General features: G+C 50.4%; 9 protein-coding genes across 9 annotated transcripts; 2 read left to right on the top strand and 7 right to left on the bottom strand.

Moving 5' to 3' along the window:
• Window positions 1-110: 110 nt before the first annotated feature.
• On the bottom strand, window positions 111-1,244 carry P170DRAFT_343479 (DUF803-domain-containing protein; the record flags this gene model as incomplete). The annotated part of the gene is made up of 5 exons (XM_024843405.1): window positions 111-384; window positions 451-742; window positions 793-953; window positions 1,024-1,114; window positions 1,166-1,244. Coding segments are annotated over 5 exons (897 nt in total), but the record flags the coding sequence as incomplete, so codon positions are not given.
• Window positions 1,245-2,546: 1,302 nt separating this feature from the next.
• On the bottom strand, window positions 2,547-3,640 carry P170DRAFT_343735 (uncharacterized protein; the record flags this gene model as incomplete). The annotated part of the gene is made up of 2 exons (XM_024843419.1): window positions 2,547-2,989; window positions 3,118-3,640. 2 exons carry the CDS (start codon window positions 3,638-3,640, stop codon window positions 2,547-2,549), a joined length of 966 nt encoding a protein of 321 aa, XP_024709286.1.
• A 2,635-nt stretch (window positions 3,641-6,275) lies between these two features.
• P170DRAFT_318595 (putative serine/threonine protein kinase) lies at window positions 6,276-6,752 on the bottom strand (the record flags this gene model as incomplete). Its single annotated transcript, XM_024843297.1, has 2 exons — window positions 6,276-6,513; window positions 6,562-6,752. Coding segments are annotated over 2 exons (429 nt in total), but the record flags the coding sequence as incomplete, so codon positions are not given.
• Window positions 6,753-8,105: 1,353 nt separating this feature from the next.
• Window positions 8,106-8,985, top strand: P170DRAFT_431715 (class I SAM-dependent methyltransferase). The gene has a single exon (XM_024848104.1). It carries the CDS (start codon window positions 8,198-8,200, stop codon window positions 8,897-8,899), a length of 702 nt encoding a protein of 233 aa, XP_024709288.1. The 5' UTR covers window positions 8,106-8,197; the 3' UTR covers window positions 8,900-8,985.
• A 347-nt stretch (window positions 8,986-9,332) lies between these two features.
• P170DRAFT_482221 (acetyl-CoA synthetase-like protein) lies at window positions 9,333-11,209 on the bottom strand (the record flags this gene model as incomplete). Its single annotated transcript, XM_024853877.1, has 3 exons — window positions 9,333-9,704; window positions 9,765-10,930; window positions 10,988-11,209. 3 exons carry the CDS (start codon window positions 11,207-11,209, stop codon window positions 9,362-9,364), a joined length of 1,731 nt encoding a protein of 576 aa, XP_024709289.1. The 3' UTR covers window positions 9,333-9,361.
• A 326-nt stretch (window positions 11,210-11,535) lies between these two features.
• On the bottom strand, window positions 11,536-19,151 carry pyr2 (non-reducing polyketide synthase pyr2; the record flags this gene model as incomplete). The annotated part of the gene is made up of 5 exons (XM_024850441.1): window positions 11,536-11,556; window positions 11,649-12,597; window positions 12,655-17,429; window positions 17,469-17,480; window positions 17,514-19,151. 5 exons carry the CDS (start codon window positions 19,149-19,151, stop codon window positions 11,536-11,538), a joined length of 7,395 nt encoding a protein of 2,464 aa, XP_024709290.1.
• Window positions 19,152-21,949: 2,798 nt separating this feature from the next.
• On the top strand, window positions 21,950-22,639 carry P170DRAFT_482240 (uncharacterized protein). The gene is made up of 2 exons (XM_024853878.1): window positions 21,950-22,274; window positions 22,336-22,639. Exons 1-2 carry the CDS (start codon window positions 21,967-21,969, stop codon window positions 22,565-22,567), a joined length of 540 nt encoding a protein of 179 aa, XP_024709291.1. The 5' UTR covers window positions 21,950-21,966; the 3' UTR covers window positions 22,568-22,639.
• Window positions 22,640-23,022: 383 nt separating this feature from the next.
• Window positions 23,023-23,904, bottom strand: P170DRAFT_442175 (thioesterase domain-containing protein; the record flags this gene model as incomplete). The annotated part of the gene is made up of 3 exons (XM_024850442.1): window positions 23,023-23,085; window positions 23,142-23,593; window positions 23,643-23,904. 3 exons carry the CDS (start codon window positions 23,902-23,904, stop codon window positions 23,023-23,025), a joined length of 777 nt encoding a protein of 258 aa, XP_024709292.1.
• A 534-nt stretch (window positions 23,905-24,438) lies between these two features.
• P170DRAFT_396991 (NAD(P)/FAD-dependent oxidoreductase) lies at window positions 24,439-25,826 on the bottom strand. The gene is made up of 2 exons (XM_024846148.1): window positions 24,709-25,826; window positions 24,439-24,651 (listed from the first exon to the last, which is right to left on the bottom strand). The coding sequence occupies exons 1-2, from the start codon at window positions 25,815-25,817 to the stop codon at window positions 24,468-24,470; spliced, it is 1,293 nt and encodes a 430-aa protein (XP_024709293.1). The 5' UTR covers window positions 25,818-25,826; the 3' UTR covers window positions 24,439-24,467.
• Between the last annotated feature and the right edge of the window lie 334 nt (window positions 25,827-26,160).

The following is a 26,160-nucleotide window of genomic DNA, read 5'->3' on the forward strand; positions in this document are numbered from 1 at the left end:
TAACATAGGTAGGCGAACTTTTATGGCCTTTCCCTCCCAGCTCGTCCATAATAACATTACTAGACCAACTTCATTGCTCTACGGTTGGATTCCTTTCCTGGCACAAGTTGTCAGTAATCCTCAGTCCGTCCCTGGATATCCTGGCCCCGACAAATCGTCTCCAGCTCAATAGAGACACCCGGGTCATCATACTCGGAATCGGGACAGTATTCTGGTCTGGCTACCTTGGGATAAACCAATAGGCCGACTCCGGTAATATTCACGAGTATACCACAAAGCAAGATCCCCGTCTCAGTAGCCCCAGAAAGGTTCAACCCCTGATAAAAAATCGCCGACGCCGCGAAGGTACAGATCGTGAACCCTACATAAAACATGGCATTGACGCTGAATGCAAGCTATCAGCTCGGGGGTTCAAGGTGTGTGGAATCAAGATTTCCCTTCTTAACTTACACAGAGGCGCCGAATGAGTTCATCGCTTTGTTTAGGTAGTTTGTCTGCACCAGGGTTGTTGCAACTAGGGCGATGGTGAAAAGATAGGTCGAGGCATGGGTGAATTGATTGTGCCCGGCAACTGTCAGCCTCACGGAGATGCTGACGGCTTTGACACACATGACTGAGAGCGAGCCCATTCCTGAGCAGATAGTGATGTATATCAATGGATTTGTCTTGCCTGTCAGCGGCGCTACCCGGTATATTAGGTAGAGGGAGAGGGCACCGATACAGGTGCAGTATACGAGGAAGCCTTGAAGGAACGTTAGAGTCAGTTCCTTTTTCATGCTATGGGTTGCGTACTAGGTCGAAGAGCAAGATGTAGTATCTCCTCGATGGTGTTGAGTTCCTTGTCCGCGGAAGCATGAAGCGCAAGTAAAACCGTACCGAGAAGGCACGTTACGCAAGCCAGCCGTCCCAGCAGACCAACCTTTTCGCTCAAGAAATATGAACCCAGAAGTGCGCTGATTTCATTATTGATTAGTACTTCCCTATCGAACAATGTCACGCTGTCCGAGAGCAGAAAGATTTTACCTAATGAATACGCTTAACGCCCCAAGCGGCGTGACGAGAACTGCCGGTGCAAAAGCATACGCAGTGGTGTTCAGTAGCTCTCCTACTACAACTTGGAGGTGTCAGGACCGGAGATGCCAATGAAGATTCGGCGTCGCCATACGCATTGTAGCTCCGATCCACCGCAGGGGAACCCGAGTATATTGCAACCCGTTTCCATTATAGCCATGCTTGTCTGTCGCTTATCGCAAGCCCTGGTTTTACATGTAAGATCCAGTGGGTAGGCTCAAATTTCACTAGGAGCTTAGGATCTTACAATTTTCGTAATCACATAGCTGGAACCTACCAAGACATGCAGTCAGTTTATCCACAAGCTGAAAGACAGGCATACAGGCCTTAGATTACCTATTGCAGTGGACGCCAGTATAGCTAGGGTCAAGCCAATAAACCTATCTCGGATAATTAATTAGCATGCCGGAAATGGCTTGGACAAGATAGCGCAAGGGCAGCTTACTTATTCTCCAACATGGTACACTTGGTACTTGTTTATCTCCCGGATTTATACCCAATAGAATGGAAGAAGATTTTTAAAATTAATCGGGAGATCTGCTCAAAACTTGAGGACGGAATTCCGGATCTCTCGGGTTCCGTCGAAAAGGGGTTGCAGATGTACGTGATGTTTGCATTTCTCTATTGTTGCTAGTGGTTATTAATTTGAAGCATCCTGTAACCAACGTGGCGTAATTTTATGGTGCTACATTCTGTCAAAATTCAGAACATTTGTCTCATTGAATTCCTCTGGAAAGAGGGTGATCAATAAGGTGGCGATCAATGACCGCACCTGTGGAGCCGTGACTGCGGTCCGTGATTCCGTTCGCCACTCCGCGTCTCGGGCTCTGCGGACGCCGCATCCTGTTGGCAATAGTCCGGACATTTCAGGGATTACTTGCCACGTTTCAGCAAGATAGAAATGTTATGAGTTCAAGATTACGTTGCTGCCTGCGAGGCCCACATTAACTATCTGCCGTATGCGTTATTGAGATTTGCTGGCGAGCCACCAAACCCATGCCAGCCCACGCTCCCTTGTCTGTTGCCGAAATGGCGACTGGCTCAAGCATTATGCACGCATTGGTTGCTCCAAGCTCATGTCCCAGCTGAAATCTAGTTGTCATGGACTAGCTCAGGGGTCCGACAGTCCGACATCTCGTTCTGTGAAACCTTTCACTACGTGACTAATACATCCCTGTAAAGAACACTTGCTGACTATCTTTATTCTGAACCTCGCGCTTTTTATAGCTATAGATGTGATATGTAGCTGCATGGTTGGGATGGGGACTAAGTGATGGGGAAGATAGCAAGGGCCACTTATTGCTCGAGACCTGCAAACGGCGTCAAATGGTTCTCGGATCACTGGAGTTAATTGCTAAAGTCGTCGCACGGATTACATTGTAATAGATGAAAGCGTATGGAATGGCTAGAAATAAATGTTTTGACATCTTTTTCCGGTCGTAATCTAACTCGGACACGACACCTCACCCAGAGGGCTACAACATGGGAAACCGCTGTCTTTCCGGGTTGGTGCTTTCTTGAAACTGTGTGACTTGGTCGTGTGCTTCACTGGAGTGAGACTTCCGATAGCCAGTGGCTTCTGCAATCTCTCGGTCACAATCTTCAGTGATTCCACTGCGTGTACTGGCCAGCCGTGCTTTTGACTGGGCCATGCCAAAAATTCTGAATGCCCCATAGAGTTGTGTGCAGATCCAAAGGGAGAACACCAGGGGCAAAAGAATGCGACATGACGTGCCCCAGCGATGCCATGAGCTTTTGAGGAGCCAGATGGTAACTGCAGTCTCGACAGTCGCACCGAGCAGGACCCAGACGCAACAGGCGTAGGCCATTCGAGACAGCAAGTGATGGTCGTTTGCCTTCACGCGCCAGATGATCATAAAGGTGTATAGAGGAAGCTCAACCACCACATCAAAAGAGCCTATCGCAAAACGCTAGAGTCAGCTCGTGGATCTTGTACCTGAGGATGGGTGGTCCGTTTGATCAGCCGTACACTGGCCGATAATACACGGCTGAAAGAGGACGGGAACGCGACAGAGGTAGACATACCCCACACCATGCACATGTAGAACTCTAAGATGGCTTCGGGATACTTGCGCAAATCCCCAAAGAGGGTCAAAGTAGTTTGTATGACGATCAAGAGGCCGATGTGATGAGCGATGCTGATTGCACTGGCAAACCTCGTCCGGAAACAGACTTCAAAGATGTAGTATGCGCTGTAGACGTGGGAAAGTACGAACATATAATCACCGTATGTGACATTTCGATGTAGAGTCGACGACACCCGAGCGTGGCCGACGAGGAAGTCGAAAACCGGATACGCCCCGAAAAGGACAAGAATGAGCATGATAGTCACGCCAATGTGGAAATAGGTGAATGAGCGGCGACGTCTTTCATTCCGGCCAAGGGAAAGATCCTTCCAGATGATTTGATACAGCTTTGCGAGCAGCCATCGCTCAAGCACATTGGACAATAAAACTATGGCGAGAGTGCACGAACAAAGGATCAGAGACCCCCGTGGGAGAAGGAATGAGAGGGTTTCATTTTCAAGATAGATAATCTTCGGCGCCATGGTGGAGGCAGTTTGGAAGATGCCAAATCGTGATGATAGATGGGAGTTCTGTATAGCCATGCACCCTGGAGTGGCCAGAGACAGACCGAGCTACTAATGACTGAATATCTGCGTTCATACTATGCTTATTACGGGGAAGCTTGAGAAGTAAGCTAAAATTAACATGTGGATTCAGTAACAGGCGAAAAATCCAATTTGAGCCTTAATTATCTCACTCACCATCCCTCGAACGTTGATTTTACAGTAAAATAGTGCTGCCTACGGTCTTGAACCCACTTTGCTCAAAGCCGCAGATCCAAAAGGTCACTGCCTAATGTTCGGCTCTGAACAACTATAAAAGTGTGAGTCGTTCCTGAACGACCCAAACTCCCGCGGACACCGAATAATGGTTGGTACACACATTTGATTCATCGAAGGCTCGGCTGCAGCTGGGCGGACGATGATTTACGCACGGAGCGAACTAAATAAGGTATTTATTTCCCATGTTGGCAAAGCTCTGTTGAACCCGTAAGAGGCATTATAATGAGCGCAAGTAGTGTCCTTTTTCCCCCCCTGATTTTAACGGTAACTATTCGTTTCAACCTGTCCATTCAAGCACTACCCACCATACCCGATAGCTATAGAGTCATCGAATTTATCTAGCTCCACAAGTAATACACAAACTGTATCTGAGCAAGTGAAACGTATCTTAGAGAGTCCAGCATACGATTCTATCGAGGCCTAGTGACTCATAGTGGCTTATTTGGGTAGAGGATTCCTGACTTTTCTCTTTGAGATTTTCAAAAGAAGACCATGCCTCTTCCGCCAGTCAATCAAGTGTCAATTCTGCTGGAGTCACCGGCGGTACCTGACAGCCAAAACCCGAAGGTCAGAAGACAATATGTATTTATTAGGGCACACATCCAGAACATGTTGAGATCGGGACTTTCGGCTTATGTGCGCTGACATCAGCCCGAACCTAGGTCCCTTGGAATTGTAGCGTCCTGAACAGCTGATATGGACAAGGACTAGCAGGATGGCGCTGCGAGTCTGCGAAATGATCACTTATCTTCTTGGCTTAAGAAACCACTGATCATCGCGTATGCTTGGTGGGAGACACACTCTGAGACATCGATCTTCTGTATAAGCCTAGATTGGCATCGAGAACACCACAAATACCACTACCGAGTGCAAGGGCCGTACTCCGCCACGTATCCGCATTTAAAATATCAGATGAGCGACGCTACGGAGCCCTCCACCTTGAGTGTCGTTCGCGTCCCGAGGGCTCCGTTTTCCGTCGTCCTTCTGGACCGCCTTGGCATAAGTCAAGCTATACGAAAGGAATACGATGTCTACCCCCTAAATTGGCCCTTAGTGGTCTCTGGATGTACAGTACCCACACTCCACAGCTTGAACTCTCGATTGATTTATCAACTAAGGCCGCTCCGTGGGGCGCTAGTAGGCTTGCTGTATCGTTATAACAGCTTTACTAGTAATAACCGACAAATTGACAAGCCTCTTCCAAGACCATAACCATTCTTTGCCAAAAAGCTGAGTTCTTACTCCGGAGTACATCTGCTTTTTTGAACAAAAACAAATATAAGTTAACTGATAACAAGAACAATCAACCCGAGAAACTTTCTTTCTTGGCTAAATTTTCACCCGGATAGAATCCGCGAAGTGGATCGCAGTTGGTTGTCGGCGTCTCGCGTTCTGCGGGTTGCGAAGAGCCGACAGGCCACTCCTTTTAATGTGAATCTTCACGAACTTCGCTGGTAAGTAAATTCACCAAAGACTGATGATTAAGAAATACAGGAGACCTTGCAGAAAAGACTATTTTTGTCCCCGCGGTGTTTGTAGGCAATTGTGGAGTACCCGATACTATGGATCCGTCCAGGGACAGGTGTGATCATCATGAAAAAGTCTTTACTATAAGCTCATAGATCTCTGACACCTGTTCCACATTTTCCTTGATCGTCAGTCAGTCGCTCCAAGTGTGCTCTTGGTCAATCTACAGCCTGCATTACCAGTGACATCGAACCGCGAGGTTTCAATTTCTGGATTGATTTCAACCAGGTCCAAGGCAACCAAACTCCCACATTCATGGAGATGCTTTGCAATATGAACACCTTCATCAAGTGAAACGCTCGATGATACCGGGAATCCAGTGGATGGCACGCACTTGGGGTCTAGGGAATCGATATCATAAGACGCGTGGATCGGAGCTCCCTTCCAACATGATCCAGCGCCAAGTCCATGGCCTTCTCTGTACCGATCCTACAAGCATGTGGGTATGAAAAATGATATCGTACAAAGCCTCAGGACTTACCGCTTCACGATGGAAGTCGTGAAGCCCTTGATATTACTTTTCGCAATTATCTCCTTCTTAGACTCGTCTACATCATGGAGACCGATGTAGACAAACTTCCTGAGGTTTACTATGTGGTTCTCCTCTAGCCAATCGAAAGTCCCTTTCACTGAAGAATTCGCAATGCCAGATGCGAATGTCACCGGCATGCCGTAGAGCCTTCCGCTCAGACCTGACCTGTCTCCGATGTACAATCCTACACTCAGTATGCAAATAGTCCAGGGCGGCCAGAAGGAGTAAAATATAGGCCTTTGCAAGGGAAAGAGGGAGGTTTTGATCTTTAGATCGCTTCTGAAGAATCCAGAGAGGTTCTCGCATCGGTTCATATATCATGCATACATGGTCATGGTCTTTTGGCCCAGAAACTTTGAATCTCCTGGAACAGGTTCGGATCAGACCATAACCCTTATGGGATCTGTTTTGTGTAGCAATAACACTCTCTATTTCACGCTCGTGGCAGATATCATGGGTGGGACTTGCATGGATAATCTTCACTGCCAACAGCTGCTGCGGCTGCCATCTATATCTAGAAATTCTTAGTGGGTTTCTCAGCATTCAAAGATTCAAAAGCTACCTCGTGATGTCTTGTGCAAGCCAGACCGTCGACTGTGCTCCCCAGCCAATCTTAGCCAGTAACTGGTAGGAGTTTGCAAGAGTCATGCCTGGCTTTGCTGGAAAGGAAAGTTGGGAATCATGTGGGCAGGCCTCTTCATCGACCATCTCATCTGGGTGAACAGCAGGCACGGGAGGAATGACTCGGACGGGTTGCACGCGGAGGGGCGAGGTGAACCGTAATTGAGAGCGACATATCACTTGTAATGCGGTCATATTAGTATTCTGAATAGGTATAGTGTTAGTTCGAAGTTAGAGGCGATAGAATGCTTTTGGTGAACGAGAGATCCCTTAGGATTCGGAACAAGAAATTAAGAAATGAGATAGATTTGCACCGAGAAAAGCCTATCATTTATTGCTATAAAGACGAGAAGACTGGGAGAAAGATTTGGCATTGTTATACTGGATTTTGCCGTGATGGATGAATTACTACTGATATTGTTGGAGGATCTCAGTCATGGCCAAGGGATGAAGTGCGGTGTTGGTATGGCCATCGCCTGAGGCAAACAGGGCAAACAAAACAAACAAGCCAAGTAGATGATCCGGACGGTACGGGCCAACTGGTATGCATGCCTTGTTTAACAGGTGATTAAACCATGAACCACGAACAAAAACCGGAAGAGGCAGTGTAGTTTAAAGAACAAACACCGAACCCTCATTCCAAGTATAGGGGCAGGTAATGGGACTGAAACTAACACAACCGAGCCATATTGAGAGGATTCATGTAGTGGCAGGACTGCTGTGAGGGAAATAGTGGGATCGATAGAGCAGATATGACCTTCGGCTTCTTAGCTCTATCCAGAACAGCTCTGCAGTTACATAATCTAATCCACGTGGTGCATACGATATATCATGTGAAATTCTTGCCTTTTTCCCAAATTAACCAGTCTAATGAAAAGCCGGAAAATGTCGGCGCTGGCGCGTTAGCCTAAGGGGCAACCAGCCTATATGTAACTACGATCTATGTCAAATATCATGATCAAAGCTCTTTCTCAATGTGATCCAATGAGCACCATAGTGACAGACTCCGACCACTCTTTATTTCCCACCCACGTCGAGGCTTTGTTCCCAGCAACCGAATTCCCCCGGATTCCAACGCAACACAAAAAGATGTCTAAATAAGTGAGAGAAAATATTTTATTTCGTATGGGAGGAAGTTAACCGTAGGGACTTATGCCTTTTTTATATTTTTTTTTTATTTTAGTGAGAGGACTAAGATACATAATCATCAACGAAACCTAGATCAGTAATCAGGCTGCATTTCCCTGATAGCCCTAGACTTGTGGAACACAGCTATACTAGAAGCCGGTCTTTATCCAATCTGACGACAACAAAAACTATACCGTATCACTAATCTTCCTGAAGAGCCCTAGCTGGGCCTAGAAGTAGAGTATACTTGATCCCTGTAATGGGCGTCATCGACAGGGGCTGTGCTAGTGCTTACACCCTTCAATGAAAACATAAATATCTCCCTTCTCCCGCCTTTAAGATTAATTTCATCATGACATTTTTCGCATATCCTTCCCACGTAAACGACCCTATCTCTCAAGATCAATTTCACCAAATTTCAACCCAATTCCACACTCCCCACAACCATCATGGAACGCGGCTACACCGTCTACGACGGCATCGGCCTCCGCATCTACGACCTTCTTGTGCACTGGTGGAACGACAACTACGTCTGGCGTTGTCCCTCGGACTTCCTTAATGAATTCTTCTCCGCCAACGTTGGCGCCCAACATCTTGACATCGGCGTCGGAACGGGCTACTTCCCCGCCAATCACCGCCAACGCATGCTCGAGAAGGGCGAGTCATGGCCCCAGCAGCTCACTCTCGTGGACATGAACATACTCTGTCTGGAGCGATCCGCCGCGCGCGTCGGATGTCCCGAGAAAACCTCCACTCTCCAAGCAGACGTGTTCGAGCCCATCAAAATTCCAGCGGACAACGGCACAGGACCCGGCACTACCGCGTCGCGGAAATACGACTCCATTTCGCTCATGTATCTGCTCCATTGCTTGCCCCCGCCGTGTGCGAGGAAGGCGACTGTGTTCGCGCATCTGAAGGAGCACCTGAAGCCCGAGGGGACGCTGTTCGGGGCGACGATTCTGGGCCAGGTGCAGCATAATTGGTTCGGGAAATTGACGATGGGGCTGTACAACCATAAAGGCATATTTGGGAACTATGGTGACGATCCAGAGGTGTTTAAAAAGGAGCTGAGAAATGAGTTTGAGGATGTTGATGCTTGGGTTGTTGGGGCGGTGTTGGTGTTCCGGGCGAGGAAGCCCAAGTTGACTTGATTAGGATTTTTGTGGTCATGTATTTAGATGGGGTTCTTGTGACGATGAATATTATGGAATTGAAGATTCGTGAGATGGCTGGATAACGGGGCTTTTTATTATCCCACCCCCCCCCCCCCCCCCCCCCCCCCCCTCTTTTTTTTTTTAACGATCTATCTGGTTATTCCGTCTTGAATAGTTCAAATAGTTCAAACTACTCTTTGCCCAAGGGGGGCGCGAATATTCAAAGTACAAAATGGGAGGGGAAAAAGGCCCAAAAAAAAGAAAAAAAGGCAAGCAGCAGGAAGACAGAGAAAACCAGAAAAGATATTCGACGAGCAAGAAAAGCACAAAGCATAAAGATAGCTAAGAGCAAGTCGCGTAAAGCAATGTTGAAAGAAATAGTATGTCAAATATATTCCTTCATCTATTCAATTAGCGAACACTAAACAACCGACAATAAATCCAAAGTCTGCATACTACCTAATTAGCCGCTTTCAACTTCCCTAACAGTCCAGCCAACATCTCTCTCTGCTCATTCAACTTTGCCAATTTCCCCCTCTGCAGCTTTCCATTCACGGTTCGCGGAATTCGCTCCACAAAGTAAACGCCCCCATCCAGCACCTTGTAGCTCGCCAGCCGCTGCTGTACAAAGTCAAAGACCTCCTCTGCCGTCAATTTGCCTTTCGTACCTCCTGTGCGCACCACATAAGCCCGAGGAGCCTCAGTACTACCATCAGCAAGAGTGATTCCCATGACGGCGATGTCCGTGATCAGCGGATGTTTGAGCAGCACGGCTTCGATCTCGGCAGGCGAGACTTGGTAGCTGTTTCATGTTAGCATAAATTTCGTACAGATCCAGACTTGGTGATTGAAAATAACTGACCCTCTCACTTTAATCAGCTCCTTCGTCCTGCCCACAATCACATAATCCCCTTCGGCATTCACATACGCCACATCGCCCGTACTAAACCATCCCTGATCATCGACCACGGCCTCCTCCTGCCCCAAGTACTCATTGAAAAGTCCTGGACCCCGAACATGCAATTGCCCAGAAACATTCTGACCCTCGACAACTTCTCTTGTCGGCCTCTCCTCGGAATCACCCACAGCAGCGGTAGAAACCAACTTAGCCTCATACCCGGGCAAGACACGCCCAATACTACCAAGATCACCCTGTCCCGATCTTCCGGACTCAGGATACCGATTCTGAATAACGACGCCGCACTCCGTCATGCCCCAGACCTGCCCGGCGCATGCATCGGGGTGCAGGATGTCTTGGAACGCAGTCATCGAGTCGCGATCGATCGGGGCCCCAGAGAGCCCGATGTATCTGAGCGATGAAAGCGAGGCGACAACGTCCAGTGACGCAGGGGCCTGGTTCAATGCGTGCACGACCACTGGAACGAGATATGTCTCGCTAATCTGATACCGTCTCACGGTGTCCAGGAAGACGGGCATTTGGAACCCGCGTAGAATATAGAGAGGGTGACCGTAGCGAATGGGGAAGAGGTGCGTCCAGAGGGAGCTGAAGACGTGGAAAATGGGTAGGCAGATGAGTCGGCTGACCTTGTAGGGGGGAGTATAGAGGATTGCCTGGTGGCGGGCGATGAGTGCTGCGTGGGTGAGCACGGCGGCTTTGGGGAGGCCGGTGGTGCCGCTGGTCAGGTAGAGAGCTGCGGGTGTGGCTTTGGCAGTTTCAGGGTCCACGATGAGCGCCGGATCAGCGGTTTTATCGGAGAGAAAAGAGAGGATTGTTGGGAGAGAGGACTGGGTGGTTTTAGTTGGGATGGAGGGTTGCTCTTGTCCGTGGGTAAAGGCGATAGTTGCGTCGATACTTGCATCATTAATGAGGAAGATGTTGTTGGATGAGATGTTGTTCTTGTCCGAGACGGCGAGCACAGTAGATAATGCTTCTTCCTCGGTAAGAATGAGTCGAGGTTTGGTCAGATGAACGACACGGTTGAACTCGTCTACAGAGCTGTGAGGATTGGAGCCCATGTAGATTCCTCCAGTTCCGATGATGGCAAGGAAGAGGGCCGTATATAGAACCTATGGAAGTCACTGTTAGGTTGGTTCTTATGTAGCAGGTAGATGAGAGTGGATTACATTATTTCCTGTGTGGACAACGACACAATCCCCTTTCCCTACACCATGAGCCTTGAGACCAGCTATCAGTGTGCGGACAAGAAACGGAAATTGCACTCCATTGAGGGATCGACTTGGGTCTTGGGCATCGATGAAGAGAGGCTCAGAGGCATCGTAATCTGCTCGAGCATCTAGGGCGAAGGTGACCACATCGTGGGAGATCGGAGCGATTGGGGAAATCATGATGAAATAGTCTGGGAGGAGAGAAGATGGGAAATTATGGGAATCAGAGAAGTCGGGGGAAACGCTCATATATATACGCGATCTTACTCAGACTAGGACAGGATATGGACACATCAGCCATTATGCACGATCAGTAAGAGGGAATCCATGCGCCTGCCAACAACAGCAATCTATTTTATGCTACCTATGCGAGATATGAGAGATTCGGACTATATACCATCTGCGTTGGATAAATACGTCGTGTGAATATTGAATTGGATTCTCTAATTATCAAGAAACTGGTCATTAGTCACTTTTTTGTAAAGCTTCTTCGATTTATCATAATTTTAAAATTGCATAATTTCAATCTATGAAGCAACACTACATCCGAGATCTATCGAGCATGCCCATTAACATGCACACCATTCGTCTCAGTCCCGTTAGTGACGCCATTCGACACCTCCGTCTTGATCAGCGGAACCAGATCATTATCCAGTTTCCCAGCAGCACTCTCTGTCAAAGCATCAATCGAGGAACCCCCAAGCAACTGCAAAACCGGTACATCTACTCCCAACTCCTTAACAAACCAAATCCGCAGATCGACCGCAACCAATGAGTCCACCCCTAGCTCAGTCAGGAGCGTAATTCCCGGTAGCGCCGAATCACCAGGCAGATGCAATTTCCGACGCAGAGTCGCACGGAAGCCATCCGCAATGATATCCGCCGCAGCAGAGATACTATCCGCTGCTAAAAGCTGTTGTTTGATCGGCACATCTTCGCGACTCGTCTCAGCAGCACCAGACTCTCTGAAATGGCGAATAAACGACCACAGCTTAGGGTTGCGATACCAGACCACGTCCGGAAACTCAACCGGATCCGTCATGCGATACCCGCCGCCAATTTCAGGAACACGCCCTGAATCGGGGCGTCCGGCCAGAATAGCTTCCGCAAAATGTTCAAGAATATCCCGTTCCGAGAGAGCCATGGGCCCGAGCTGCTGGGCCAGCACGTTCTTCATGTGTGCGTCCATAGCGAGGATCAGACCTAGACCTTGGATCTGGGCAGGGTGGATGATACTTCCGACTTGGCCGCGGCGACGGCGCTGGTTGATCAGTGCAGCCATGAATTCATTGGCGGCGGCGTAGGCGGTTTGGTGAAAGTTACCGTTAGGACCGGAGAATGAGCCCATGAGGATGAAGAAATCTAGGTCGGAGTCTTGGTACAGCTCGTCGAGGATACGGCTGCCTTCGACTTTGGGGCCGAAGACACGGAGGACGTTCGCGTGTGAGAGGTCGGTGAATGCAGCGTCGCGCATGACGACTGCGCCGTTGATCACTCCGCCGACGGGTGGTAGCTTCGCTTCGATGTGGTTATGGACTTTGAGGACTGAGTCGCGGTTGGATACGTCCCTGTTAATGGGGTTAGCGATTGTTGTGGGAACGAAGGGATAGTTTGGCAGCACTCACATAGCCATGAACTCAACGCGGGCACCTAGAGCTGCCATCTCCTCAACCCATTCATAATCAATCTTTGGAGATCGACTGGTGAGAACTATCGTGCGAGCTCCGCGAGTGATCATCCACTGGGTGACCGAGCGACCCAGATCACCGGTCATACCAACCAGAAGGAAAGTTTTGTTACCGCTGAGGCTGACCAACGAGCTAGACGGAACACTGTTGGTCAAGACCGGGCCAGAATGAAGCCAATCAATGATCTCGAGCTTGTGACTGTCAACAGGATAGGCCGGGATATCCTCCGGTGTCAGTGTATCAATTGCCGTCTGGAAGCGACTACGCTGTTCCGCGAAGAGACAGCTTGCGGAGAGAGAATCCGACACCTTGGAATGCTGTTTGTGTGCAGGAGGAAATGATGCTCCATACAGGTCCTTCAAACCCCAGTATGTCGCCTCCGGTGACAGCGATGATTGCAAACGAGCCAGCGAACCGTCAGTATCGGGTTTAAAGGTTGTGAGCACCGATACTCCAGAGGGAAGCAGACGACTGATATCGCGAATGGAGCTTCGCGGGGAGATGACCAACACACCAGGTCCTTGGCTGGTCTGTCGACTGCCAGCGCTGTAGCGAACCCGGATACCATTGCAGTAGGCCATCGCGGACACGGCATCTTGGAGAGACTGAGGAGCTTCGTGGATCAAGATCGTTGATTCGCCCTGCGCATGACGGACTAGATGCCGGGCGACCAAGGCAGCGCTGAGATCATTCAAAAATCCAGCTTCGAGCTTCTCCGGTAGCCAGCTGGGAACGGGCCTGCACCAGGATGCAGGAGTCGAGACAACCGAAGCGTGAGTCTCAGAGAGAGCCACGACACGAGACCTGTTATGCTCGTCCTCTCCAATAACCAGGTGCAGGAAGCCATTTTCAACCCGAACGGCCGGAAGAGTAGCATAGTGAACTCTGATACGAACACACGCGTCCTTCAACCCTTGATATTCAACCTCAGGCTCGTACCGCGTTGCTCCGAAAGACGACACCAATGACAACGGGGACTCCTCGACGGCGTCGTCAGCCGGACGCACCTCCACGCACGTCTCACTGGGCTCAACCCGGCGAGTATTCGGAACACCACGGCTCGTCAGCCATCGCTGGTTCATGTCGCGACCAGTCCGCATACGAGGAATCTTTAGCACGTCATCCTCCAGCAGAAGCTCCCATTCAGCGTTCTCGGTGCAGTTTGGAAGACTGTAATCGCTTCCTGCGTCACAGTGAATTAGCCGCATCAAAGTCGTCGCGACGAGCTCTGGAGACAGAGCACCTGGATTCTTAACCGCCAGGTGTTGGAACTGAGCATGGGGATTCTCCAGACCTAGGGACCGCAGGAAGCCCTTGCTCATGCGTAGGTACGGCTCCTCGGTAGGGTTACCGGTGGCCACCCACAAGAGCTTTCCTGTCACTGATACAATTTGTTGCAGCGCAGTGAATCTCTCCTCGGTCAGATCCTGCAGGCAAGGGCTATCGATGTCGGAAACAGCCAGAACAGCAGCCAGGGAAGCATTCTCCGGAGAAACAAAGCTCTCAATGGTGTTGGTCGTGGTGATCCGGCCAAAGTAAGGGCCCACCAGTTGCTCGACGACTGGAAGCAATTCTGCAGTAGTCTCGCTGGCACCGCCGATTATGATAAGATCACGGTATTGTCGCTTAGCAGCGACCGAGAGAGGCCGTTGCAGTCGATGTATGTGGTCATCGACAGCTTGAGCAGTAAACACGAGCATACCAAACTGTTTCGACTCTTCGGTTGACGAAGCAGTCTCGAATTCTCCAAAACCACTGGACCGGAGGATCTGGTTCCAGGTTTCGCGGGAAATCAGTGGGCCTGATGGTAGAGCATCGAGATCACCGCGCCACCAAGCCGGTAGTCCGCCAAAGATAAAGGGCGAGGCAATCTGCTCGGGTTGTGTCATATCGAGAACAGCAAGACGACCACCTGGTTTCAGTAGTCGTCGGATCCGGGAAATGCTTTCTTTGAAGGAGCTGGTTGCGTGCAGGACATTGCTGGCAATGACGAGATCGTATCCGTTCTCCGAGAATCCTTGTTCCGACACATCTTTCTCCAGATCTAATGTCTCATAAATGAAGCGATCGCTGTGGGCGGCAAATGTCTGCTGGGCTTCTTCAAACGAAGCAGACGTCATGTCGGTGTAGGTGTAGGAATGGTAGTCGCGAGCAATCTGTTCCAGCACCAAGCGAGTTGCTCCGCCGGTGCCCGCTCCAACCTCGAGGATCTTCATGCGAGGGTACCGGAAAGATAGCTGCCCGACAAGTGTGGCAACCTTTTCCTTCATAATGGCCAAAGAGCTAGAGTCTTCCTGAAATCGACCAAGTAGATCACCCTGGCTGTGCAGCTCCTCCATAATATCTACTTCACCTCGCAACCAGGGAAGAAGATTGATGTTGACTGTTTCCAGCGCGAGAATTTCCACAGGCTTCGCGCGCTGGACGTCGACTGGGATAAGCGAGGCTATGTCGCCCTGGAGAGAGCTAGCGGGGTAGAGCGAATGCGTGCCCTTACGAACAGAGTCCAGGACTTGATCCATCCAGGCGACATACCGACCCCGATGGCCTTCAAGTTTCTGACAGTCTTCTCTCGTGAGCTGGCTCTGTGCGTTGCGAAGATACAACAGCGCTAGACGGTCACACAGATCAAGGGATGCATGGCTCCGGGGCATGAGAGGTGTTTTGGAGCTTGCAAGAGAGCTATTAGGGAGCAAAGGACCCCAGACTTCCTCCACGAACATCGGCCAGTCTTGAGGGTTGAGCTGCGTGAGCGGCGAAATATGCATACCTTCAATCTGCACGAAACCTCGACCGCCGGAATCGAAAAGATGGATATCACCGGTCAACCCGGTCTTGCCAACATCGGATAGCTTGGCCTCAACGGTGAGCTGCTTCTGAGGAACATACAAGCTACCACCACGAGAAAGGCCCGGATTAATCGAAGTGCGCGCCAAGCGAGTGGGAAGAAACAGCCCAGACAGCTGGCCGTCACCAGGATAGGCGAACGCGGCCATGAGAGCCTGCAGACTAGTATCCAAATTCGCGGGATGAACTAGCAAATCCGAGTCATCGTCATCGGTATTTGGGACAGGAATAGTACCGTATGCGATGTCCTTTCGGCGCTGAATCGACCCAAGGCCGCGGAACAAACCAGAGTATCCATAACCCAGTTTGTCCAGCTCGCCATAGAAGTGCTCTGAGTCGATCTTCTGTAGCCCCCCAACAAGTGGGCCCAAAGCTGGCAACAAAGTCTCGTCTTGCTCTCCGAATCGGATCTCAAGACGGCCAGTGGCACAGCAGCGGAACGTGTCGTTGAATCGGGCTTGACACTTAAACGAAGCAGTCAGGCTCTGACCTTCCTCGCCGTCTGTTTTGTAGAGAGTGAACAACGTTTCTACACCCATGCTGGTGTCCGGAACGGCGATCGCGCGATCGATAGCAAGATCGTAGATATCCACCGACTGTAAGACTCGGTCTTCAGCAATCAGGTGGGCTGCCTCGTATGCCATGACCAGATACCCTGTCGCAGGGAAGAGCATCTGAGACTCGACTTTGTGGCCCTCCACCCATTCTAGATCCTGTTGACGCAGGTAGTTGCGCCAGCGCCATTCACCCTCGCCGGTTTCAGGGGTCATGGTGCCCAGGATAGGGTGCCGAGGTAAGCGACGATGAGTGCGCGCACTGGCATGCTGCGATACAGCCCAGTACGTCTGGCTATGATCAAAGGGATAGGTCGGGAGAGGGGGGAGGAATTTTGGTTCTCGCGAAGGTGAAAATAGGTGGACAAACGACTTGGTGTCGATGTTTTCTGGTCCGAGATACGCCCAGAACGATCCCAATGCGAGTGCCAGAGCTTCAACACCAGCGATTCCACGCTTGCCTAGCCCAACGTACGGTACATCTGCGTCGCTAGGCTTGACTGTCGACACGGTCTGCAGTGCGGGCCCCCGGAGAGCAGGATGAGGTCCGACTTCCACGATCGCGTCAAGGTCTGGCTGGTCTTTCAGGGCGGCTGTTAAGGCTTGCGAGAATTGCACCGACTGAAGCATATTCTCACACCAGTAGCGAGGCTCGAGTGCTGTCATCTCCGCTGCATCATGAACACTCGAGAACCATTTTGTTGTCGACGAGCCTTGGCGAGTCGGAACCTGACACGCCTTCATGGCCTGCAAGTAGGGCTCCGCACAGGGAATCATGTGGTGCGAGTGATACGCTGTGTCGACACGCAGCCGTCGAGGAGTTTGGTCCAGACTTTCAAAGAGCCATTCCAACTCGGAGATTAGCTCGTCATCTCCTGAGAGCGTCACATTGGACGGAGAATTGGAAGCCGCGACGACGACGTGACCATGGTACGGTGCTTCACCGCAGATAGCCTGCGCCTGGTCCCAGGAGATATTGACAGCAAGCATGCCTCCAGGCTGTCCTTTCGACCCTGCATTCATCGTAGCCAGACCTCGTAGATAGGCAACGCGAATAGCGTCTGCTGCCGAGAGCCATCTCGCTGCATACGCGGCGGCAATCTCGCCCGACGAGTGTCCGACGACTGCGGCGAATTCAATACCAAGCGACCGGAGAATATTAACCTGGATAATTTGCAGAGCCGTTCGCACAGGTTGTGAGATCTCTGCAGAATTGAGGCGAGACGAGGACTCGGGAGCAGCCAACTCATCGCGCAGAGTATACTTAGGTCGGTATTCAAGAGGTAAGCTGTCAAGGGATTTCTGTAGTTCCTGCAGCCATGAAGCAGCCATGGGGCAATCTTCAATCACGTCTATCCCCATCTGTGGCCATTGTGCGCCTTGGCCAGTGAAGACTCCCAAGATCCTTTTCGGTCCGGGGCTGAGTCGTCGGGTGATTGTTGTCGACGAGTCTTTGAGTTCGTCTTGAAGCTTTTTAATCAAGCCATCCACTGTTCCTGCGGTGAAAATCACTCGAGTGCTCAGAATGGATCTCTTGGTAAGAAGAGACCCGGCCAAATCCAACAGATTCACGGTCGGATTCTCCTGCAGCCAGTCCACATACTGCTGCAGAACTGCCTTCAGCGACTTTTCGGACGCCGCGGAAAACACAAACGGTAAGAATGTAGGGGTAGCAGTCGCTTCATTGTCCGACGAAATAGCATTATATGGGGAAAAGCTTTCGATAATGGCGTGTGCATTAGCACCCCCAAAGCCGAAAGAGTTCACTGAGACTCGCCGCGGAGCTCCAACCGGAAGATCAGGCCAAGGAAGCGCCTTCGTTGGAACACGAAGATGGTCGGCAAATGGCGCGACCTTAGCGCTCAATCGGTTGAACAGCATATTGGGAGGAATGACACCATGTTGAACGGCCAGCGCGGCTTTCATGATACCAGCAATCCCAGCCGCAGCTTCTGTGTGGCCGATTACTGTCTTGATCGAGCCAACATACATCGTCTCGTCCTTTAGGGAATCCTTATTGAAGAAGGCATTTGCAATTCCCTCCGCCTCCTGTGGATCACCCGCAGGGGTGCCTGTTCCGTGGGCTTCGAAGAATTGGCAGCGGTCGGCCGGGTTGAGGGGATCGAGTCCAGCAGCGGCGTATGTGGAGCTGATGAGTTCTCCCTGAGCGAGCCCGTTAGGCATGGTTAGGGACTTTGTACGACCATCGCAGTTGACTCCAGTCGCACGAATCACGGCGTCGATCTGGTCGCCGTCTCGCACTGCGTCATCAAGGCGCTTGAGTATCACCGCAGCCACACCTTCACCGCGAGCATATCCGTCCGCCGCCTCGTCCCACATATGACTGCGTCCCGAGGGCGACATCATGTTCGCCTGGGATGACGAAACATAGCCATCGACGGACAGAATCAAGCTACTGCCCGCTGCGACAGCCATCGAACAATCTCCCTTCTGCAGGGCCTGTACGGCCAAATGCAGCGCAATCAAACTGGACGAGCAGGCCGTATCCAGCACGAGGGAAGGACCTTTCCAGTCGAAGTAATACGAGATGCGAGTGGCTAGCATAGATGGTGCACCGCCTGAAATCATAAATGGGGGGACGCTGTCTTGATCCGAAAGTAGCAGTTGGCTGTAGTCGTAGTTCATGGCACCGCAATACACGCCGGTTGAGGACCCTTGCAGACCTTTCAGTTGCAGGCCAGCTCGGTCGAGCGATTCGTATACGACTTCTAGTAGTAGGCGTTGCTGAGGATCCATCGAGGCCGCTTCCGCTGGCGAGATGTTGAAAAACGGTGCATCAAACGCTCGGACATCTTCTTCGAGGAAGTAGGACTCTGGAGAGCTGATCATTCCAGGTGGCAGACTCTTTTTACCGGAGTAGTGGAAGGTATCTCCATTGTATCGATCTGTTGGTGGTTTTGAAGCAACGTTGCGTGGTTCTCGCAGAAGGTTCCATAATCTTGAAGGAGACGATGCTGAGCCAGGGAATCGGCAACCACTGCCGATAATGGCGACTGGCTCGGCTGGGGCCATTGTGTCTTTGAGGCTTGTAGGAATAGAAATATCCAGGGAAGGAGGGATACAAAGTATGACTTTTTGATGCAAGAAGACGAATAGTGATATAAAATAAATAATATAAGATCGATGAGTAACACAATACCAGAAGGTCGATAAATAAATGCCAAGACAGAAGGATACAACAATACCGAAGGTTTTCTCGGACTGTGAACGAAGTGCAGTCAAAGATGGGCTTAACGGGACTATAAGGGTGTACCAACCTAACTTTGAGGGCTGTCTAAGCCTGTATACATCCAAGTATATTCCATCATTTGAACAATAGCAGCCTAAGTGATGAGTCGCACTGGCAATCCACATCAACGAAATGCCTACATCTAGCAAGCGAGTTAGTTAGGATATTAGCAATCCATCAACATCTCACAAATGATGTCTTACATTCCAAGTTACAACCGTCTCAGCTCCTAAAGCTCCCCTCCCACGTGTCTCTTGGTGTCAGCTCACCTCGTGGGTAGCCTCAGCCGTTCCTTCCATGCGCCTCCCTAAATTAGCGTAGTGCTGTCAGATGCAAAACTGCGTCCTTATTATGATGCCTGTTAGGTCCTATTAGTCAAAATAGTCAGCTTACAGATCGGCAATAAGATCGGAGGCCCGATGCTCGAATAGAACGTTGGATCTGCAGCCATCTCTTAGGCTTGTTCCGGAACACGAGTCATCATTCCGTGTGGCTGAGCTATGTGACCGTTCCGTCGGTGACTTGGCTACGGACCCCTGCCCGGTCTCTTCAGGCAGACTAGTCAAGTACGTTTCCATTGGTCATTGGATTGGTGTGCAATTTAGCGTCTGTGAAGACAATGACATTGACTGCTACAAAGATGCATGCAGACTTAGGGTCCGATACCATCACGTGGCGCAGTCAGTAAATCGTCGGCGGCATAATATATATCGCCGTTTCCCCGGGACGGGATTTCGAGTAAAGTCCGTTTCCGACCGGGAGACTATATCTCGAGGCAAAATAGTGAGATTTATCAATCAGACATGCTTCAGACATAGCCGACGAGGCGAAGACGTGGCTGTCATCCCAAGATAACGCCATTTTGTTGATTTCCGCCAACGAAAATAGGGGCTGACAAAGCAGGCAAGGCGCCTTCTCATTGGTGCAACGGCGTCTGGGCAGGATGATGCATTTCTGGAAGGATTCCGGCTTCGTATTGAGGAGATTCTGTGCCACTTTGGCGAGCTGAGGATTGTCACCGGTTGCTGGGCGCCGTTTCAGCTATGCCTATTGTTTGACGAAAGGCTTGCAATAGGTGAATCGGAATTGTTGGATGATACCTCACTTAAGTAATCATGCCTTGCAGGACGGAGAATTTTCGAGGCTGAATGTCGAATGTTAGCAAACAAATTGCTGGGTTGATGGTGAATGCAACAGATCAGGTTGGGCTGGTTAAGCTCAGCTGAGCCGCAAAAAGTGCAAGTCAACGCGACTGTTGAGATTGCTCAATCGGACCAGGGGCTGCAACTTGCGACTGCAGCTTACCAGTCCAAGACTAAAACAGCTAACCCCCAATGACCCGGCACTGCCGCTTGGCCTGCAGGCTTTATTCCCCTTTGGGCATGTGGTGTGCGCGACGTGCATATATCCATCTCACTAGGCAATTGCGGCGAAATGGAGACAGAATACATAAACACAAACAAGCTGGAGAAGTTCGGGGACACCGTACAGAGCCGCAGCTGGGGTAGCACACTATCCCTACTCCTTTTGCTGCAACCATGATCGTGGATGCGACCGAGATAACCCGACCCAACATAATGGATGAGCCGGTCCACCCTGACACCAAGAAATACTTTGTTCAAGCAATCAAGAATTTCCTTGAGACAACGAATGCCGCGGGACTCGAGGCCCTGGCCAGTCGTCTGGCTCCTTACACGATCCAAGCGGCTCCGCCTGCGGTGATAACCGATGCACCGGCACAACCGGTGCTAATCTTAATCGTGGAGGACAGGTAATTTCCACTTTCCTTTCTTGTTGTGCTGCAGATCGAGGTCTTTGATCAAAGTCCCATGTTGCGCATTTCATGTCAGTCGCTTCATTCCTTGACCAACTAACGATGGGATTAGTATTCAATATCCCGTTTCAGCGGGCGAATTACGTCTGGACTCCTGTCCAACTGGCTTTCCAGAAGCTTGGGATCTACAATTATGTATGAACACGTCACAAGAGAGTAGAGTAGAAACAATTCCGTCAGGGGATGAGTTCGAGCTCATCGGGGATCCGGTGAATAATATGGATTTCTCTGGTTCTCTCTCCCCAAGCTCTCAGGCTGCTCAAGGTATGTTCGGCCTGCAGAAGATTGTCTGGAGAAACTTCCTAACTTGGACACTTCCAGATCTCCTACGGAGTCCAGTCCATTTGTCAGATCTCAGTAACGTCGATCACACCAATCACCAACTCGCAGACCCTACGAGTAGCCCATTCGAGGCTAGCATCCATGACCCCTATAACCCGCCTTCGTTATTTTACAACCACCACCAATCTCCACTCACCGGACCCGACGCATCCTCTTCAGTATCGCCAAGAAGCTCTGAGCACTCACTAATCAATCCAACAACCCAATGCCAAACGCCACATTTACCGGAAATACTGGCCGGATCGACCGTACAGAACGCCTATATCAGATCCGACTATACCGAATACCTAATATCCAACTTGCCCCGGTGGCAGTCCAACGGGATATGGCACCAAGAAACCGTCGTATTACCGAACCAACGGCATACGAAATACGACCGGCTGGCCGACGCATACTCGTGCATCTGCCAACTCGAACCACGCATGGGCGATGACCCAATCCGGAATCGGGCAGCCCTAATTCAACTCCACACCGAATACGAAAACATCAACCAGACCGAAGAATGCGACAACGGGCCCACGCGACGAGGCAGGGGTCATGCCTCGTTAATAGTCGATCGACTCCTGGACGAGATCCACCCCGAATGGTCGACGTGCGACGAGCAGCGCCGATCGAATTTACGCGCGAGATTCCATAACCGCAAGCGTTTTGGGAAGCGCTGGGCGGTGCTCACTCGACACCTTGGCCCTGCAGTCTTGTTCATCTGCTCGCGTAAGCTGGAGAAAATGGTGTATGTATCTTGATCCCTGCCTGTTTGTATTTTCCCAGACCTCCGCTGACAAGCAACACAGCAAAAACACCGTTGTTACGGTCCAGTTCCTCGAGCAGATCAGTGAACACATTGCAGGCAATTGTCAGGACGTCGTCGAGCTTTTGAATACCCTCAACCCGCTAGCGACCGATCTCATCCAGAATCGAGACATCAACACACATAATATAAACAGCATTATAGAATATCTTTGGAGGGGTCATTCCGAGGGGTTATACGATTCGGGTTTGACATATCTCTCACATTCCGCATAGACAAACATGTTTCTATTAGAGCAGTGGGGTCCTTTTTAGGCTCATTGGAAATGACAATACACGATTGGGTCGCCCCGTTACAGCTTTGAGTTCATTCTGAAACAAAATTCACGGGCTGATATTGAGCCAAGAGCGTTATTCCGTACTCCGCCAAACCGTTCGGCTTGTATGACTCTCGTAATATGGTGGATGACTCGCAAAGTGGCATATGCACCATTGACCAGGGGTTCCTTGTCGAGGTTTTCCGCGTGTGTCAATATATCCCAAAGCTTGTTTATGAGAAGGTTAAGTTGATTTTATTTGCGGTCGCAGACAATTTACCGTAAAAAAAAAAAGGAAATCTTATCAAATGCAGCAAATTAACCATGAATTGGAATCAACGCAGACTATACATAGTGTCCCCCTCCGATATATCCGATCCCATCCTTCCCATCCAATACAAACAAACCAGACTACTAAGGGTGCGGCTCCGTCAATAAAGAGCACGCTTCCTTAATTTTGTTCGTTGTATGTTCAGCCTATTAAAGTCATTAGCAAGACTCTCTAACCCATGCGAAAGAACGAAAAGGCATACATTTGGGCCGTCAAAAATCGTAAAATGGTTACCCGGGGTATCCATCGTAGCCACGATAAAGCTAGTATCGTAGTCCTCCCAGCCCAGATACTTCCAGTCCCTGACGCGATCAAAGTAATGCAGCGCATGCTCATCATTCTCATGAACCGGGTCAGCCGCCTTGATCAGAACCGCGGGAGGAGGGTTCTCAGGAAACGCCGGTGGACGCCAATCACGCTGCATCTCGTGTGCGGCCAGAATACATTGCTGCGCCAGGTCGCGCCGTGTGTCTGACATTTGCGCAGGGAGCTGGAAGCTAGCGACCACTTCGGGCAGAGTGCGTGGGTAATGTGTCGTCACGACAGGGGTGGGATAGACGCTGTCAACCAGTACGACGCCCTGGACTGTGTACTGGGGCAATTTCATGAGTCGCGATGCGACTTCAACTGCGATGCATCCGCCCAGAGACCATCCTGTCGGGTGAATTCAGCTCGCTGTCATTTTCTGAGGCTGGAAGCTTACCTCCGAGGATGACCTTGCCCGAGGCGACGGCAGATCTGACAAGGTGTGTATAGACGACGCCCATTTGACGCAGTCCATGTTCCCAATGACCCCCTCGCTCGAAACGAGGGTTCTTAATGCCGAAGAGCGGACGTTTGATATCGCCGAGGCAGAAGTACGGAAAGACCGTGCCGCCGGCGTCGTGGAATAAAATCAAGGGGATGGCAGGATCACTTGATCCCGGACCCGGCTGGATCTGGCTGGGATTCTGACTTTGGTCCATATCGAGAGATTCTTATTGTGTGATTACTATCGGCCAGGAGGCGGAGGACATGCCGTCCCGTCGCTTCCATCTTATAGCGTAGGAATGGTAAGGACCCCCGTGCTTTTACAACGGGTCTTCACTGGGGCGATTCCTGTCAAAGACACGAGTCATTACGCAATGAGAATCAGCTGGGTGGATTGAATAGGAGCATGTTTATTAGTCGCAGTTTGTATGCATGTACTGAGTCAGATTCAACCCACAGTGTTACCCGCCTAGTTGTCGCATTTTGTTCAGTCTATTACACAGTGTCACGATAAGCACATGAATTTGTTTGCTTGCTATAAGCTCTAACTATGTATGAAGCCCATTTTGCGTATTAAATAAGCTAGCGAGGAATTTACCTCAGCCAGTCAGGCGTGGCATATCACTAAAAGTCTATAGCAGTCAGGTCGAGCCTAATATAGGCTCAAATCAATGAAATATAGAACCGATTTTCATTTTTTAGTCTTGATTTCTAATTATTAAGTTCATATCACCGATAACTATCATAGTAGCGTTGATCCAAGACTCTCCCATGGCCTTTAGAGCCTTGCCTGCTCGCTAGCAGTCAAAACACGTCTAGGCGGTCCAGCCCTACTCCCGTCTCCTTTGGACATGGACTTGTCCGAAGGCTTGAAAGCCCAGCGTTGTCGCTGAGCGTCAGGCAGAACATCCTCAAGTCCATCCACGACGTATTTCCCAAGAACAGGTAGAAACTTAAACGCACTGAGTTTCTATCGTTAGAAAAACACATACATGTAATGGGAACATGTCATTACTCACTGTCCACTTCCGCCTGTTGCCAGAAACAAGTTCGAAATCTTCGGATGATACCCAATGATAAAGTTCCCGTCAACGGTGTCCGTATACCAGCAAAGAGCCTTCTTCACCCACGGCCGGTCTTTGAACTGAGGCAAATACCGCTCCAAACCTGCGCGTAGAGCTTCGTCCGCTTCAGCAGGAATGTACTGCCCCTTACTGCGGCGCGGGATGAGCTTCGGTCTCGAAATACTACCACCGTCCTTACTATTGGTGGAGATAGCATAGGATGTCTCATAGCCGTAACCATGGCGCATAACCTTGAGAACATGGTCGGATGTAGGCGGAAAGACCAAGAAGCCAGAAGTAAAATCTAAAACCACAGGCAAGGACGCCACCTCTTTCGCCTCTTCCGGAGAAAGCTGAATATAACCGACAGGCTGACACGCGGAAACCGCGGATCCTTGCAAATCGAGAAGATAATTCGTCCAAGACCCCGTTGCCAGGATAGCCCTGTCACAGGCCAGGTAGCGTCCGGTAATATCTCGCACGCTGGTAATCTGGCCATTGGTCACCACTAGCGAGGACACGGTTCCCTTGGGGCCCGCGATGAAGGAAACCCCGGCGGAAATGCACTGATACGCCAGGTCCTTCATCACGGCTACAGCGTCGACCCAACCTGCGTCTCTGTTCTCGTACCCACAAACAGAGCTGGCGGGGAAGTCGGGGAAGTGTCTCCGTACGTCGTCGGGGTTGTTGAATGCGTGGAAGGTCTTTCCGAGCTGAGCCAGTGTGTTCTTACATCCGTCGATGTAAGGATGAGACTCTGAGCGGGCGACAATGGCTAAGCCGCTCCTGTTGAAATACTGAGACCATTCGGACTCCCATTTTTCCATTGCTTCGTAGGCGATCCTCGAGTAGAAGGGATCCGCGTAGTCTGGCCGAATGAGACGGGATGAGTCAAAGCTCGATGCATCCGGCGCCGGCGGGATCGTCCGGTCCAAAACAGTGATGTGCTCATATCCTCTTTTGCGCAGCTCTAGGGCAGTCGTTAACCCGAATAGCCCGGCGCCGATAATAACAATCTTGTCGGACCTTTTTGTCGGTCGGGCGTCGGGAATGTTTGAGCCCATGTTGAGAGGTATGGCCGTGTGAAAGTGCTCAAACAGAGGCGTTAAACAGAGTAAAATCACAAAATTGATCCCTTGAGTCGGATCCTGCTGCATAGGCTATTTAATTGACGGCAACCTGTCTGGCTGGGCTCATCAACCAAAAGTCAATATTCGCGTAAATCATTCAAGATCAGCACAGCCCCTTGAACCGAATGTTGGCGGCATTCACGGAAATCTCTCGTCATTTTGGACTAACGTCGCGCTCCGTTACACACCTCCATAGCTGTTAGAACAAGGATTAGAATTCGTTGAGGCATCAGAGCAAGTGGGTCCTTTCTGCCTCGTATTCCCATTCCCAAGCCAT

Source organism: Aspergillus steynii, assembly GCF_002849105.1.
Source record: "Aspergillus steynii IBT 23096 chromosome Unknown P170scaffold_1, whole genome shotgun sequence".
Taxonomy (NCBI): Eukaryota; Fungi; Ascomycota; class Eurotiomycetes; order Eurotiales; family Aspergillaceae; genus Aspergillus; species Aspergillus steynii.

Excerpts from the sequence above, each read along its gene's own strand:
- P170DRAFT_431715 (XM_024848104.1), top strand. The coding sequence starts at position 8,198 with ATGGAACGCGGCTACACCGTCTACGACGGCATCGGCCTCCGCATCTAC.
- P170DRAFT_482240 (XM_024853878.1), top strand. The coding sequence starts at position 21,967 with ATGGGCGATGACCCAATCCGGAATCGGGCAGCCCTAATTCAACTCCAC. Across the intron at positions 22,275-22,335 it reads CGTAAGCTGGAGAAAATGGT|CAAAAACACCGTTGTTACGG; the intron begins GTATGTATCTTG and ends CAAGCAACACAG.
- P170DRAFT_396991 (XM_024846148.1), bottom strand. The coding sequence starts at position 25,817 with ATGGGCTCAAACATTCCCGACGCCCGACCGACAAAAAGGTCCGACAAG. Across the intron at positions 24,652-24,708 it reads GCAACAGGCGGAAGTGGACA|TGCGTTTAAGTTTCTACCTG; the intron begins GTGAGTAATGAC and ends ATAGAAACTCAG.